Here is a 16,400-nt window from a genome sequence, read left to right as displayed (position 1 = left end):
TTTAGAAATCCATCACAAAAGCAACATGAGTAAGAGGATGGCAGTGTCTTCTGGGTGTGTTTCCAACTAAAGAATCGTGTGCATATTCGAGAGATCAATATAAAAATGCAGCTGTAGAAACTTGCCACAGGCTGCTCTCTCTTTCTTTCCCGTTAAGCTCTTCTGGAGGAGGGCTTTTGGTGAAAATAAGGGGCAGAAGGAGTGTCCTGAGGGCCAGTGGGAGCCTCCCCCTGGGGTTGTGATTGGCTGGAGCTGTTCTGAGTGAGTCCAGGGGAGGCCAGTAGGAAGGTGAATGGTCTGGACGCCTGCTAGGGGGCAGGCAGCAGACGAGAGCAGCTACCACTGCCTCTTAAAACCTAGGTACTCCTCATTACAGACTGATAGACAGAGAGCAGGAGAGAGCTGGAGGCAGTTCTAGGAGAGCACCAGGGAAAGAAAGTGAGAAACTGTGAACAGGGAAAGTTAGGAAAAGTAAGAAGTCCTACTTGTAAGCTCACTCTTCCCTGACTGCTGCCTCCCCACTCCACTACCTGAGGCACATACACACACACACACAGGGAGGTGTTTCAGGGAGGCTTAGAGGGTCGACTCTCCAGGGAAGAAGGGAATTAAACACTTTTGTTTTCAATCCGCTGCGTTCATACTCAGGAGAAAAAAAGGGATTACAGCTTTCACGCCTGCCCCCCCTTGTTTCTCTCTTCTCCTTGCATTTTGTCTTCACTGAGTTACTTTGGAGACTTTGGATATAACCTTCTTGAATTGTTGGTCTGAACTCGTAGAGGCATGGCAAACGGACAAAAGAGCCCCAGGTGGGCATTGACCCAGGGCTCCTTCAGCTTGGCACTGGGCCTGTCGCCCTTCTCCCTCCTCCTCCTCCTTACCGTCTCGGCCGCAGATGAGTATGACTACTACAGCTGGCAGTCGGACAACTTCCACAATGGCCGCTTCTACACCAAGCAGCCCCAGTGTCTGGACATACCAGCTGACCTGCGCCTGTGCCACAATGTGGGCTACAAGAAGATGAGGCTGCCCAACCTCCTGGACCATGAGACCATGCCCGAAGTTAAGCAGCAGGCAGGCAGTTGGGTGCCCCTCCTGGCCAAACGGTGCCATGCTGATACGCAGGTCTTCCTGTGCTCACTGTTTGCACCAGTGTGCCTAGACAGGCCCATCTACCCTTGCCGCTCACTGTGCGAGGCTGTTAGGGACAGCTGTGCTCCGGTGATGGAGACCTACGGCTTTCCCTGGCCGGAGATGCTGACCTGCGACAAGTTCCCCATTGATAACGACCTGTGCATCCCCATGCAGTTCACCGGGAACCATGCGACCCAGCCACCAGGTAGGCCACCTTCATTCATGCATGCTTATGCAAAATACAGTGAAGAGAAATGTCAATGAAATCATAACCAATTTTAATTTGCATAACTACTGAAGAGGCTACTGGTTAAAATTACAGCTTTTCCAGCAGCAAAAAGATAATCTGGTGATTTCCACAAAATGTAAATATCTCTTTAGAAAGATTTAATAATTCAATAAATACTCATTTAATAAATCTTTGAGATTTTTTAAAATAAAAAGCAGTGTTTAAATATTCTGTCCTGGTATATTTGATAAGATCTAGTTGAAAACAAGAGATATATGAATGCGCATATGTTTTAAATTCGACAGAAGGAAAAGTTGCCCCGAAAAATATGTTGTGTTTTGCAGACGCAGGCGCTGAGATGAAAAACTCAGCAGAAAGTAAACGAAGAGATAAAGTTCTGAATTTTTCATTATTTTCATAATATCACTTTAGCAAATGATCGTTCAAGTCCTTGCAATCGGATACACTGAGAGTCTGTAAACTGTGAGGATGAGAGAATCAGATGGCTTCCATACATTTCCACAATGACAGACAAGAGATTAAGTGGAAAACTAGCCAAAGGAGGTCAGCGAAAGAGACGGGAGCAGGAAGATGCTGCAGGGGAAAGTCCTAAGTGGACAGTTGAGGATGGCTCTGGCCATCTACATATGCCTCAGGGAGGCACGGAGACAGACCAAGAGAGCCAGGAGACTTGGAGACTCCAGCAGCCAGATCGCGCATTGAGTTAAGATAGATGGACTGTGGGGGTATTAACTGAAAGTTACACAGAGGCACATGCATGGACACACACCCTTATCAGTAGTCATCCATCTACAGCGAAACAGTCAAAGAGTGAATTATGTTTTATTTCATGGTTTGCACAGAGTCAAATTACTAAATTAACCTTAGCTGGATGAAACAAAGGACAAATCTTTATCAAGGGTTTCTGAGAGTAATTTGATTCACAAAAATAGGAGAATATATTATTCTTCACAAGCAATGAGTAAGAGTATCAATTGTGAATAGTGGGACTGAGTGGGAACTAAATCCAAAGAGGTGTGCAAATGCCTGTGTGTATGTGTGTGTGTGCATGTGTGTGAGAAGCACAACTACTTAAGCAGCCTCTTCACAAAAGCAGTCAGCGCTGAGAGGGAGAGAGAGGGAGTTGATGAGAGTCTTTAGACAGTGGAGGGGGACAGTCCCCACTGTGTCCCAGTCTGCTCAGCCATTGTTGGGTCTGGCAGCCAGCAGGCCAATTAGCTAGAAGGCCAATTACTGAGTTCCCACTAATTAGTCGACATGACAGGACAAGAGACGCAGGCAGAGAATGGGAATCGCTAAAGTCTGATTGTCCCTGAGAGAGCAGAATGAAGAGGAGTGAAAGGAGAGGGAAGCAGGAGAGTAAAGACAGGCACACAGCGAATAAAAGAGGAGAAAAGCTGCTTCCTGCAGCATAAGAAGTGTTTGCCTCTGCTTTCAATGAGAACCTGAAGAAAACGGTTTAGATCCGGTTTAGAAAACGGTGCAGATCTCTTAACTATTCCTAGAATTAGATCTAAGTGTGCTGAAGGTGCTTTCAGTTACTGTGGTTGTGTGTGGGTTGGTGGTGGGGGCAGGTGCCTGTTGAGCCAAAGTCAATTAAAACTGTGTCCAAAATCAAAAACCCTCTTTAAATTTTTTTTTTTATTTTATTTTTACAAACTAAGCCTTAATTTATCTTTTATGTTAAGGACACTGAGTTTGTACGTGCTGAAAAATGCTATATAAATAAAATGGTCATTGCCATATTGCTCACATTACTTTACGATTTGCTTTCAACCGTTTAATCTCATTTTTCATCTTCTTTCGTTTATGGTGTAAAGGTCTTTTTTTCACTTGAAATGTCCTTTCTGTTACTTGAGACGTTCTTTGACAGATAAACACATTTCCTAAAGCGCTGAAAACCAATCATTACAAAAACAATGTCAGTCAGTTGTGTGACATATCTTTCCTTTTTATCAATAATGGTCACAGCATACTGACATCTAAGTATCTAATCTGATTTGCAAAATGCAGTGGGAAAAAGACCAGTGGAAGATTCTTGGGTGAATTAATGCAGTTCTGACTTTTTCCATTATGGAAAATGGCCGTTCTGTTTTTGTAGGACTCGTATCAAGTATGTGACATTTTGGTTTGCGGAGTTATAATTCATTCTTCTACATGCACTTTGAGAAGGAGGCGGCTTGACGTTCATCTGCCACCTCCCCAAACAGCCAACTGTTTGTTGATCCCATCTATTCAAATAATGATCAGAGGAGGATAGATTACAGAGGGTCCTTAAGAATCAGTGGAAATAAGGATTTTTAGTGTTAGGAAATTTTACATACAAAGAACATAAGAAAAAATATGCTGATTTTAATTTTTAAAGAATAAAATGACACTCAAAAACAAAAATGAAATAACGGTAAAGTTAAATTTGGGTGTGTGCTTTTTTAGGCGTGTGCATGTGCGTGTATTCTTGTGAGTGTTTCACACTGAGAGTGAACCCATATCACTTCTAGCCCGGAGGCTCAGCCACTGACATTTCGCTAAGAACCAGAGATTCTCAGATGTGCCGATGAGGCCATCCCGAGGACAAGCTTTTGGCTTCTAATTCCGCACCGATGCACACCCGCACACACACACACACACACACACACACACACACACACACACACACACACACACACACACACACACACACACACACACACACACACACACACACATGAAAACACAGCCAGCAATAATAAAAAGGAATTTCAGCTAAGAGCTCTTAGAAGTGAGTTTCCCGGGAAGCTTCTATGTCACTGGAGGACACTGACGATTTTCTTTACACGGGATCGCATGAAGAATCTTGTGGTAATCAAGGTGAATCTTTGGGAGTTGGATCAATCACAAGAATTAGTATAGCTTTACTCGCTGATCTCCCAGTCCGGGAGGCCCCGATGCTATCTGAGCTATTCTGCAATTACATGATATAGCACGGTTCGAGGACTCTTGTGGAAACTAACAGTACAGAGCAAGATTCACTTTCCACCTCTGTGTCACAGCCAAAACTGGCAGAAACTCACCACCACCTGAGCTCAGGTTTTGTGCTGGCACTTGTGCCTTTACGTGTGTGTGTGTGTGTGTGTGTGTGTGTGTGTGTGTGTGTGTGTGTGTGTGTGTGTGTGTGTGTGTGTGTGTGTGTGTGTGTGAGAAGAGCCCAAGGGGTGTGATTATGTGAAATACAAGTCTGTATATTATACCACAGAAGACAAGCTGACTGCTGACAAAAGAGGGCCCAGGCATCCCGGGAGCGGAAAAGGCCAGCCGAGCTCAGTCTGTCAGACAGGGAACAATTAATGCCACACCATCAACTACACCTCATTGTTTTAATGATGCCACTTTTAGCTGCTGTCAGCATCTGTAAATCAGTAGGCATGATTATCACAGACTGGATTCTGGTTTTGTTTCTTAGTTTTGTTTCTTAACTTAGTTTGCATGTTTGCACCAGAAATGAACACTCAAGATATGTACATATGTTCAGTGAAATTGCATGGGAGGAAAGGTCTGTCCTTGCTGAAATCTGTGATGAAATGTGACTAGTGTGATTTACAACCACATTAAAGGAGACAGGCAGCACTGTCAGGACCCCAGCAGCACAACAGTCACTGCTCATATGAACTTGGTTACTATATGAAAAGGAAAATATGATCCAATGCTCTGGGTATGGAGCGCTGCCGAGGCGTTATGAGGATGTATTTTCTCTTCTGTGTAGGCTTCCTACAGATGCAAGGAGCATGCTGTGTTTTAGGGGCCCCGTGGGTTCCTCGAGTCATGCTTTAGTCCTCCTTCGCCCCGCATTTCAACAGATGTTTGGCTCTCCGATGTAAATCACGCTGAATTTCATCTCCGGGATTGTACCATTTTATGTCATAAGTGCTGCTGCTCATGACTTAAAAGACCCAAATGAGGCATGAGATAGTGACCGGCGCACATTCTTCTTATAAAAGTCGCTGTGAAGCTCGGGCAACGAGCAATAAGGTACAAGAAATGTCAGAGAACCAGATGACGGTGCTGTTAGATGTGGTCGTCAGATGTGTGAAGACACGTGTTTGTGTTTATTCAAAAGTGCGCATAAGAGAAAGAGGCAGCGGCGGCATGTAACCTCTTGCATTTTTACCCAACTATAAAAATGATTCCAAGCGAATCAGTCAAATGAAACAAACATAAAATATGATTTGTAGTGTTTGTGATTTCAGCTGCATGTTTAAAGTAAGTTAATTAGATTGTTAAATATCATGTGATGACAAGCGGTGTCTATTAGGAATTCACTGTGAACAGACACGATGATTTGTGTTGTTGCCCAATAAATTTCATGCCAGAAAGCAATTTCCTAAGCTAAGTAAAACAAAATAAGAATGACTATGTCATTAAAGAGAACAGATATTCCTTTGCAGTGGTACACGGTGCCACTGCTTTGTATTCCAAATTTATTTTGCAAATGAGTTTTCACGTTCATAAGTTTAATAGGTTTTTCTTGGAGATTTCTTTATAGACAAAAGACACTGCAGAAAGACTGAAATGTTATTAACCTCGGAGCTATGAGTAAGTGAAGTTTTGGAGAAGTTTCCCCCTCTTGCTGTGCACCATTTCCACCCTGGCTTGCTGTTTAAAGATTAACAGCAGGGCCTTCCACAAGACCTCCTCCCTACTCACCCCATTCCCATTATCCCTTTCCTCTTATCCTCAATCATCAACTCCCAACCTCCTCATCCTCCACAGGTTCTGTAAGCTCTGTAAGACAGTAACATTTGTCATAATAAATTGGAACATTAAAATTTCTGTAATTAAGTTTGTAACCCAGTAGGTAAATGCCAAAAGTAGCACACAAGAGGTGGTCAAGTCCAAAGTCAACCAGAGTGAGAGCAAGATTTTCACAATTTAATCGCATGGTAAAAAATTCTTCAGCTGCTTTGAGATGATGGCAAAAAATATATTAATGAGCTCAAAGTCAAAATATTTACTGAGCAGAAATGTGTCCAGGAAAAAAAGTACCAAGCCACGCAGCAGTGATTCCCATCAGAACATGACGGTGATTCCCTCGACAGAGACCGACGATGAGGGCAGTCGTCCCTTAAGTGATTTCTAAGCGCCATCCAAACGCTGGTTTTCGGTCCAAGCTCAACTAAGTTTCATGGAGGGACTGCTTTCTCCTGACACATGCTCTGGCATCAGCGCAACCGGGCCTTCTGCCAAAATACCACCCCTGTGAAACCAGAATGAATTACCACCGAGTCTGAATAAGACCGAACGGCTTCAAGGGAACCATTCAAGACGGACAAATCCAGAGAAGTTTTGTTGTCTCTTGTTCTGTGTGTGTGTGTTTCTGTGTGTGTGTTTTTCCATGCTTCTGTCCCAGTCTGCATGTCAGCACCAAACAATTAGAAGCCTGACCTTGCAGGCCTCACAGGTCTCCTGCCTATGAAAGCATGGGAACCCTCAGAGGAGAAAAAACTGGCAGTTGCTCTACAAGAACATGGCTCAGCTACCTCCAACACACACATAGGCAGACACACACATGCATACACTCACTGGTGGTTAGGGGGTTCACCTCCCCATGACCCAAGCAGCGAAGCATGTTAAACTTTGACCCATCTCATTATCTGGCCAGACGCTGAGGTTTGGGCTGAGGTGATAACCTCTGAACCCTGACTTTTAACCCAGGGCCTGCACAGTGCAAGGAGAGGCGTGTCGTTTTGCATAGGTGTGTTTCTGGAAAGTGGGAGACACAGAAGGAAAGAGAAAGCACAGGGAACTCAGGGAGTGGGGGAATAACATATTTTGGATCTTGCAATGAGGGAATGTCAGAAAAACTAAACTCTCCTATAAGCAGTTATCTCGAGAAAAAAAAGGCTGCCAACTCAGCAAAAGTTCTGCACTGTTTTCCCTTCATGTTGTCAAATTTATCCCCTAGGTGTATAGGTATGTTGTCAGGGCAATGCTTCTATACCACATCCTTCTCTCTGTGGCCCTTTCTAATATTATACTTTTTTTTTTTTTTTTGCTCTCTTGGCTTGCGGCTCTGTTTGGTGGATGAGTGGCCTGATATTAGATGTGTAGAGCTGGAAATACTCTGAAAATACATGGAATCGAAGCAGTAATTGTTTTGATGATGTTTCATATCGAGGGGAAAATTACAAGGTGGTGCGTTTTCGTGTATGCGTGTGTCAGAGAAGTCTCTGACGTTTTATAAATCCTATTAATTGAATGGCAAGGCCTTATTTGTCCATTTCAGCTATATAAATATAAAAGTATGGGAACATGCAAAAAATACATAAAAAGGATTTTATGCAGGGCTTGTATTTCTTCCCTCATGTGCTCTGTCTCAACTGTGTGGGCAGACAACAACAACAACAATCACAAAGTCCCATATCAAAGTTAGACAGGCCAAACACGCTCTTGAGTAAAGCATGCATGACCGTAAATTTTGAGTTAAAAATAAACTGAACTTGTTGCTTTGGTTTCCCCCTCGCTCTTTCACAATGTGCGGTTGCTGTGTGGCCTAAGTGATGGCTGCGTCTGTGTACTGAATCACTTTTCACCATGTTCAGCAGCTCCCGCCGCACCGTTTACCTTTCTGAACAGCCGAGACCACGCCTGCGCCACCAAAATATACAACGGGCCAGAATAAAAACATTTTCTCCAGTGTAATTGCAGGGCAAACATCAGTCAGCCTACTGGACTCTGCGTTCACTCAGCAGCAAATAGTCTCTGACAAGGGGGGGGGGCAAATAAGTGCCTCAGAAGTGCTCAGGGCTTAACGATTTCATACTGACACAACTTTGGTTTTGCTCACTGCACTTGACCTCAACGCTGCCGTTAGATATGAGCTAATCTGGTTTTAAAAGCACCAAATGAAACGAGATTGAATACAGGTGACGACAAATTCTTCTTCCTTCTTTTTTTCCCCTCAGTGTCAAAGGTGTGCCCACCGTGTGACAATGAGCTGAAGAAAGACAACATCATGGAGCATTACTGTGCAAGTGACTTTGGTAAGTAGTAAAAAACTGAAAAACATAGTACCTGACTATGGATACAAACGGTCACTAGCATACAGCACTGTTATGGAAACTTTCTTACCTATCTGCAGTCTGGTAAACTGGAGTTTGCGAGAGACTGACAACACAGCAGAAAAGTGCAATTGCTTTGTGTACAACAGTCAGCCAAGTACAAGAGTGCAAGCAAAACATTTCACCACGGTGTTGATTTGGATTTACAAGTTTCATGACGTAATAATAAAATCTGTGTTTTAATATTGTGTTGAAAAGTTGTAATAACAAACTAAAAAGTCAAAGCACTGTGTCCTTAAAAACTCCCATCAACATAAATGCCATGGGCATAAAGTTATAGCAAAATAGCAAAATCACCTAAAACGAAAGCTTAACTTTGAGCTGTCAGTGGTTACATAATATGAAGATTAACTGGTATTTACGCTATTTTCCTTTGATTATGAATTAAAAAGCATGTGCAACCACACAGAGAATCTCACCTGCACATCCCTGTTTCTCACTTCTGATCCTCCCTTCGATTAAATCTTTATTGCAGCCGTTTCGCGTTAATTTCGCTGCTAGAATCGGCTTTTTCTTCACATGAGCTGATAAATGACTTCTTTTCTTAGCCCCAATTTCAAACTTTCCACTTTCCAACCTTCGTGTTTCACAATAGTAATGACCTTAAGATGATGCCAGAGTATAATTATATAAATATTCTGTTATTTGAGTTCATCACAGCAGCTGAATTGTTTACAGTGTTTACAGTTAATGATAAACTGCTGTCTATTTGCTCTGTTCCAAACACGTTAAGCACCAAATGAGGAAGGGTGACAAAAAGTTGTGAAATTACAAAAGCATGTGTGGCCAGGATCATTTTTTTCTCTGCATATTTCATGTTTCCCGCAGAGGAGATGCCTGCAGTATAAAACAGTTTTACAAAATAACCACATGTACAAAAGAGCCAGAATATACAGAGCATGACCCATAATAAATGATAAAACCACATCCAACAACAACAAAACGCGTCCGTGCGCACCTTCCTGACTCTCTGAGCCGCAACCAAAACGCAGACACGTCTCCTGTAATTCATCGTGACGTTACCAAATCAGGGATATTTATTTGTCTGATTAATTGCAGGATTATATATCTCAATCTTTTAACATGAGGTTGCTTCAGGGATCATAAAGGAAAACACAGATTCTTTCTGTTCATTAATATGAAACATGATTGCAGATAGCCGCAGAAAGACGTTTTATTGGCTCAGCCTTTATGTGGCTGGAGGACACAAGGGAATGCGTCGAAAAGATAAGTGTGACATATGGATTTGGAGATCAAGGAAGGAACAACTCTACAATGTTATTCTGTAGTGCGAGAGCTTGAGCTCATACCCCATGAATGCTGCTACCTATTCATCTTTGGACACTGTTTTTGCTACGGTCTGCTTTTCATGGACGATCTCATGACGTTTCTTACTGCACTATCCAGCTGCTGTACAAATGACAAGAGTCTTGTTTAGCCGACACCTTGTTGTTAAAGTAGATTGCTTGCTTCAGTTTGAAGAAAACCTGTTTCTCCTCAAAACGATGGCACACTCCTCACTCCCTCTCTTTCCAGCTGCTTCTACCTCTACGCCCTCCTCTGCTCACTTTAAAGAGAGCGACTTTGTATAAAGACGTGGGCACAGCTTGTCACAAAGATGCTGGCCAGGCCGCACAGAGGGCCCCACTGCATCACTTATGACTAAATATGACTGATTACAGGTGGGCATTTAAAGTGAAGCAGAGGGAGATGAATTATCCTCCGTACCTTTACTGAACACACGCCGTACATACACATGAATGCAGTCTTTCACAAAAACACACGCGGCTCAGGCATGTAGGCAGGCAAATACAGCGCATAAACATACTCGCGGCGAAGGAGCTGGATGTGAAACAGGATGTGAACAAGGGGCAACTCAATGCACGCATTCCTTTTTGAACACGCTATCACTTCACATGTACTGTATACCTATCTGAGCGTACCGAGGGATGTTTATGCAACCATAGACAAGCAGGCGAGAAGTGAAATGGCGATCTTCCAGCAGGCCGGGGTACATAGCGATGCTTCATACCGACCCCACACCTTTGCCCGACCCGTGATTAATTTCACCTGTCAAAATTCTCACCCAGAGAATTCCTCTTTTGAATGTTTGGCAGTTCAATTTTAATCTCTCGCATATAAAAATATGAACTTATAAACAGAAGGTGCAATGGGAGATTCAAGTCAGTACTTCATTAGGCTGATAAACTTTGAGTTTGCTGTAACCAGATCCTACATGTAATAAAACTGTGCACAGAGGTTCTCTGTTCTACATATGTTTTGCCTAAAAATACACAGCTGGTCGCAAAACACTGCACTGCAAGTGTGTAAACAATGACACAGGCAGGGCAGAATGACAACAGATGATAATGATTCCATGTAGCAATATTAATCTTATGCTGCAAGCAGTTTTTTAGACTTATGGATGTTGCCCTGAACCTCACTATAAATCTGACTTTGTCTGAGACTTGAAAGCAAAATCATTTAAGATGATTTTTGCTCAGGAATAGCCCGACAACAACAAAGAGAAGACTTGTGATTTATATTGCCAAAATATGTACACCAAATTCCAAAAAGATGTTGGACTGTGGAGTTTTTCCCGAGTCAGACATTCACAAGGATGCAGTTTTTGCACACTGCTCAGGAAAGTCTAAATGATGATACTCGGGGGAGGTGTAAAATAGCTACTGCTTTAGAACAGTACAGAGCTCAGTACTAGACTTCCAGAAGTTAAAAAAAAATACCACAGCTGCTTACAGTTTTTTCTGATTGCTTAAGCACATTTTTTGTAACTATTGGCTAATTTTGCAAAACTCTTCACACAAATAAGAAAACCTGTCACCCAATAATCAAAACATTGTAGTTCTCTTGCAAAAGCAAACACAGCTAGACTAACTCTTCACACCTTTGTAAAAATGGTGTTTCCGTATCAAACAGTACACACAAGCCATCATCTACTAAGCACACAATGCGCCAACTGCACACTGATGGTATGAATACAAAACACATCTGGCCTTTGCTTTCTCTGTGCACAAGGTAGGCTATGTCAGTTTGAGCTCATACTTCTGTCATAGATCCATAAGCATAGAGGGATCCAAACTTCAAGTACTGGTGTTTATTCAAACACATCAAAACAAACACAAGTGTTTATTTCCAAGTATAGGATTATTTGCAATCGCCATACAGTTTTTTCTGAATGCTTAAACCCTAACTGTGATTCCTGTAGCACAATCTCTAAAACTATTCAGACTTATAGCAAAACCACTCACTGAGTCTGCAAAACTAAAAGCACAAAAACTGCTTTGCACTCAGTTTGCAATTTTGTAACACACACTTTGCAAAACTGTAGGCACAATTCACTGCACAACACTCAATTACCAAATTTCCAACACACTCCTAGCAAAAGTATACACATGTATGGCTATCATTAACACTAATTTGCCAACTGTCTGGCACACTTTCACATGTGAAAACTTTTTTAGATAATTAGTTCACTTTGCAATCAGCCTAAGCACTATAATACAGGTAAGCTCTGTGTGCGGAGTACAATGGAGGGAGCAGGAAGAGTGAGAAGTAGAGGAGGCCGAGGAAGAGGACGTGGAGGTGAAGAAGTAGGATGAAGAGGACGACAAGGACAAGGAGGAGCAAGAGGAAGCATGTTCACTGCAGACCAAGTAACCCATATAGTCATTATGGCGATTGCAAATAATCCTATACTTGGAAATGAACACTTGTGTTTGTTTTGATGTGTTTGAATAAACAGCAGTACTTGAAGTTTGGATCCCTCTATGCTTATGGATCTATGACAGAAGTATGAGCTCAAACTGACATAGCCTACCTTGTGCACAGAGAAAGCAAAAGCCAGATGTGTTTTGTATTCATACCATCAGTGTGCAGTTGGCGCATTGTGTGCTTAGTAGATGATGGCTTGTGTGTACTGTTTGATACGGAAACACCATTTTTATGAAGGTGTGAAGAGTTAATCTAGCTGTGTTTGCTTTTGCAAGAGAACTACAATGTTTTGATGATTGGGTGACAGGTTTTCTTATTTGTGTGTAGAGTTTTGCAAAATTAGCCAATAGTTACAAAAAATGTGCTTAAGCAATCAGAAAAAACTGTAATGACTATATGGGTTACTTGGTCTGCAGTGAACATGCTTCCTCTGCCCCCAGCATCTGGTCATCTAGCAATTCTCTAAAGTAACAATTTCAGTATTTTCACATCAATGGTATTGGTGTGTTTCTCATTGGCATATGGCAGTGCTACAAATCTTTGTGCGAAGTGACTGTACTAACCGATTCTCATTTCAAGATGTCCTTATGGTACTTGCTACAGTGTAGCGGCTCGAGTTAGGCTGGACCCGTTGGCCAGCTACCCTCAGGGTCATTCCACGGTTGATTACATGGTTCACTATTGTAGCTCTGATGTCATCAGCAATTCTATTTCTTACTCTTCCTACCCTTCCTCTCCCCCCTCCTCATCTTCCTCTCCCCCCTCCTCGTCTTCCTCTTGCTCCTCCTTGTCCTTGTCGTCCTCTTCATCCTACTTCTTCACCTCCACGTCCTCTTCCTCGGCCTCCTCTACTTCTCACTCTTCCTGCTCCCTCCATTGTACTCCGCACACAGAGCTTACCTGTATTATAGTGCTTAGGCTGATTGCAAAGTGAACTAATTATCTAAAAAAGTTTTCACATGTGAAAGTGTGCCAGACAGTTGGCAAATTAGTGTTAATGATAGCCATACATGTGTATACTTTTGCTAGGAGTGTGTTGGAAATTTGGTAATTGAGTGTTGTGCAGTGAATTGTGCCTACAGTTTTGCAAAGTGTGTGTTACAAAATTGCAAACTGAGTGCAAAGCAGTTTTTGTGCTTTTAGTTTTGCAAACTCAGTGAGTGGTTTTGCTATAAGTCTGAATAGTTTTAGAGATTGTGCTACAGGAATCACAGTTAGGGTTTAAGCATTCAGAAAAAACTGTAAGACCTTTAGGGTTTTACTGAATAAAAATAAATTTAAATATCTTCTTCTCTTCTCCTTTAGTCCTAAAGATGAAAATCAAGGAGGTGAAAAAGGAAAAGGGTGACCGGAAGCTGATTGCAGCACAAAAGAAGAAGAAAGTTCTGAAGCAGGGCGTGCTGAGGAAGAAGGACCTGAAGAAGCTGACCTTGTACATTAAGAATGGTGCCAATTGTCCGTGCTCCCAGCTGGACAGCCTGGGCTCCAACTTCCTCATCATGGGCCGCAAAGTGGACCAACAACTGCTTCTCACATCCATTCACAAGTGGGACAAGAAGAGCAAGGAGCTCAAGGTCGCCATCAAATACATGAAGTCCCATCAGTGCCCCACCTACCACACCGTCTTCCAGTGACCTGCTTCACTGCAGTGTTCGCTGAACTTTCCACAACTTTGCTTTTCAGATTCAACCTTTGTTTCACTTAGATTATAGCAGTTATTTCACTAATGCATCCCTGAGTCATGGATCCTATAAAATCTTTTACCAGCCCCGAAGCTAAACACGAATCAGGTAGTTGTCCTTTTCTCCTTTGATGTTAGAGATCATTATTATTATTATTGGAGAGAGGAAAACTGCTTTTTAAATAAGTCAAGTCCCTCCCTTCCATAAAAAAAAGACAATAAGAATGATTTCATATTGATTCACATCCTGGAATCTAATGTACTCTTCATTAATATGCTTGCCTATTCTGATATTATAGAATCACTTAAATCATATCCTAAAGCAATCTTCTTAGACATCAGCATTAAGAAATGGAAATTTAACTACTGGAAAGAAAAGACGCTCGACGCTGTAGTGAAATGAAAATTATGGGAAGGTTTGTTTCTGTGCAAAAAGTGCTGAGAGCAATGAGAGAGTGAACGTATGTGGGTTGTGTGATGTACCAGTGCACACGCTGGCACAGTGCTCCAAGGAACAACATCAAAGCACAGAAATATTGATGATCCACTTAACTGCATGTTGTAAAAAGTAGGTAATTCAGACCAATACTAAATGCTTAGAAAACTGGGATTTGTGTTTTTTTCTTATCCATGCTGGGAACGAAGACTGATGGAATGAGACAGACTGACTGATGCTTCCACTGACTTTGTACAGAACCATTTCTGTGGCCTGAAAGAGGGAAACTTGAATATTTTTTACTTTTTAATTTTGAAAGAGAATAAAGTTAGGGCAGTGAAGGCATCGTCTGGAAAACAAGTGGAGAATAAAAGAGAAAGAAAGAGAGAGAGACTCTGGACACAACCAACAATGTTGGATTCATAAGTCTCTTGTACTCGCTATTTTTCACTATCAGTCTTCAAATGTTTCTTTTCTTGTACTTTTTTTTTTTTAAACGCTTCAGTTAAACATCTATGGTATGAAAACAAAAAATCATACACACAGAGCACCTGAATACACTGTTGCTGTAACAATGAGAGATTTTTTTTCTAACCTATTAACCTGTAAGTAGTTCTGTTACTGAAATAGATCTTTGTTTTACAGAAAAAGTTAATGAATAAAATATATTTTAAATTTTTATAAAGAACACCTGCTTGAAATGTCATGTTTCACATTTATTACCAATAAACCACAAAGTGTATATTCATGCCTAAAAAAATTATTTTCAGACTATCATCTGCATAAAATGTTCGACTGGTTTAAAAAAAAAAAAAGCGCGTAAGTAACTAACACACTTGAATGAGGATGCTCAGTATTTTACGACTTCATTTATTTTTTAACATTTTTCATATTAAACAGATACTTTTCTCACTGGCCAATTAGATGCAATAAAATGGGGCGAATAGAAAAGGAAACTACTCTGATTTACACTTTTTAAATTTTTGAATCTACCACAACAACTGTCAAAGCATAAAATAAAGTTGACAAGTTGAAAATGTCTTGGTCTGATGTTTCTCAATGTTCACTGTAGGCTGTAAATCAAAAACAGGGATTTTTGTTTGTTGGTTTGGCCATCCTATTCTCTTATGATGTGTTTGACATAAAGCACACTGTCTATTTATCATTTAAATTCACATTCCAGCCAGAACCTCCTAGATTTAAAACAGAAGAAGATTTCTCCACAAACAGGGACGTAGCTACTGCAGGATTGTGATTTAACTGCAACATAGCTGTAAAAACACTGCAAATATTCAACAATGTGCCTGAGATTGATTGCAGTCAGTCCCAGATCCAACCACAATTATTTGGAGACAGGTTTCCTTCCACCAGGGACTCGTAATTACTGTGTGACTGAAAGTGGTCATCCAGAGTTTGTGTTAGGTTTTGAAATTGGTCTCTGAAAGTGAAAACAAAAAACAAAACAGGGCAACCACCAATAGGTTCTCATCCTATTTTTACTATAGTGTGACTGAGCTATTAGTATAGCTCTTAGTACAAGTGATTCACAATCTCAGTTTTACATCATTTAAAGCAAGTGAGTCAAAAATAAGCAAATCTGTTTCGTTTTTGTGAATGGGGGTATTAGCCACTGAGACCCAAACAGTTTCGGTAACAAACTGACAGTTTGTTTGATTGTTTGTTTCCGCTGGTAAGGTGGACATTTAAACATGGAAGCTGATGTGTACTGGCTTGCTTGTGGGGCGAGTGGTCATTTGAGGAACAGGTTGGAGATTATTTTAGGTTACCAAAGGCAGTGTTACACACACCCAATATAAGCTGCAGCTTTTCCAAAAACATCAGGGGATAAGGATCGTGAAAGTGCGCATGGGCTGCCACACACCTTCATTTCTATTTGCAAAAGGAAACAAAGAAGTAAAATCTCATTTTTGCGCTGCTCTATTCCAAAACCTTTCAGATCCACACTGGGCCCTCAACTCTAAGCAAAGCCTGGGCAACAAAGCCACCAGTATTTACTGACAGAGTGAAGGGGTGATACAGATAGACAGCAGGCTGCGATGAAACTGACCAACT

At 41.6% G+C, this 16,400-nt stretch overlaps 1 protein-coding gene across 1 annotated transcript; it reads left to right on the top strand.

The window, feature by feature from the left end:
• The first annotated feature begins 336 nt into the window (after positions 1 to 336).
• Positions 337 to 15,366, top strand: sfrp5 (secreted frizzled-related protein 5). Its single transcript, XM_014409121.3, has 3 exons — positions 337 to 1,339; positions 8,323 to 8,400; positions 13,516 to 15,366. Exons 1-3 carry the CDS (start codon positions 784 to 786, stop codon positions 13,842 to 13,844), a joined length of 963 nt encoding a protein of 320 aa, XP_014264607.1. The 5' UTR covers positions 337 to 783; the 3' UTR covers positions 13,845 to 15,366.
• Positions 15,367 to 16,400: the final 1,034 nt, after the last annotated feature.

This window comes from Maylandia zebra, linkage group LG13 (assembly GCF_041146795.1).
Source record: "Maylandia zebra isolate NMK-2024a linkage group LG13, Mzebra_GT3a, whole genome shotgun sequence".
In the NCBI taxonomy this organism is placed as follows: Eukaryota; Metazoa; Chordata; class Actinopteri; order Cichliformes; family Cichlidae; genus Maylandia; species Maylandia zebra.
Note: the sequence above shows the minus strand (reverse complement) of the source record. Positions and strands in the feature narration are given on the sequence as shown.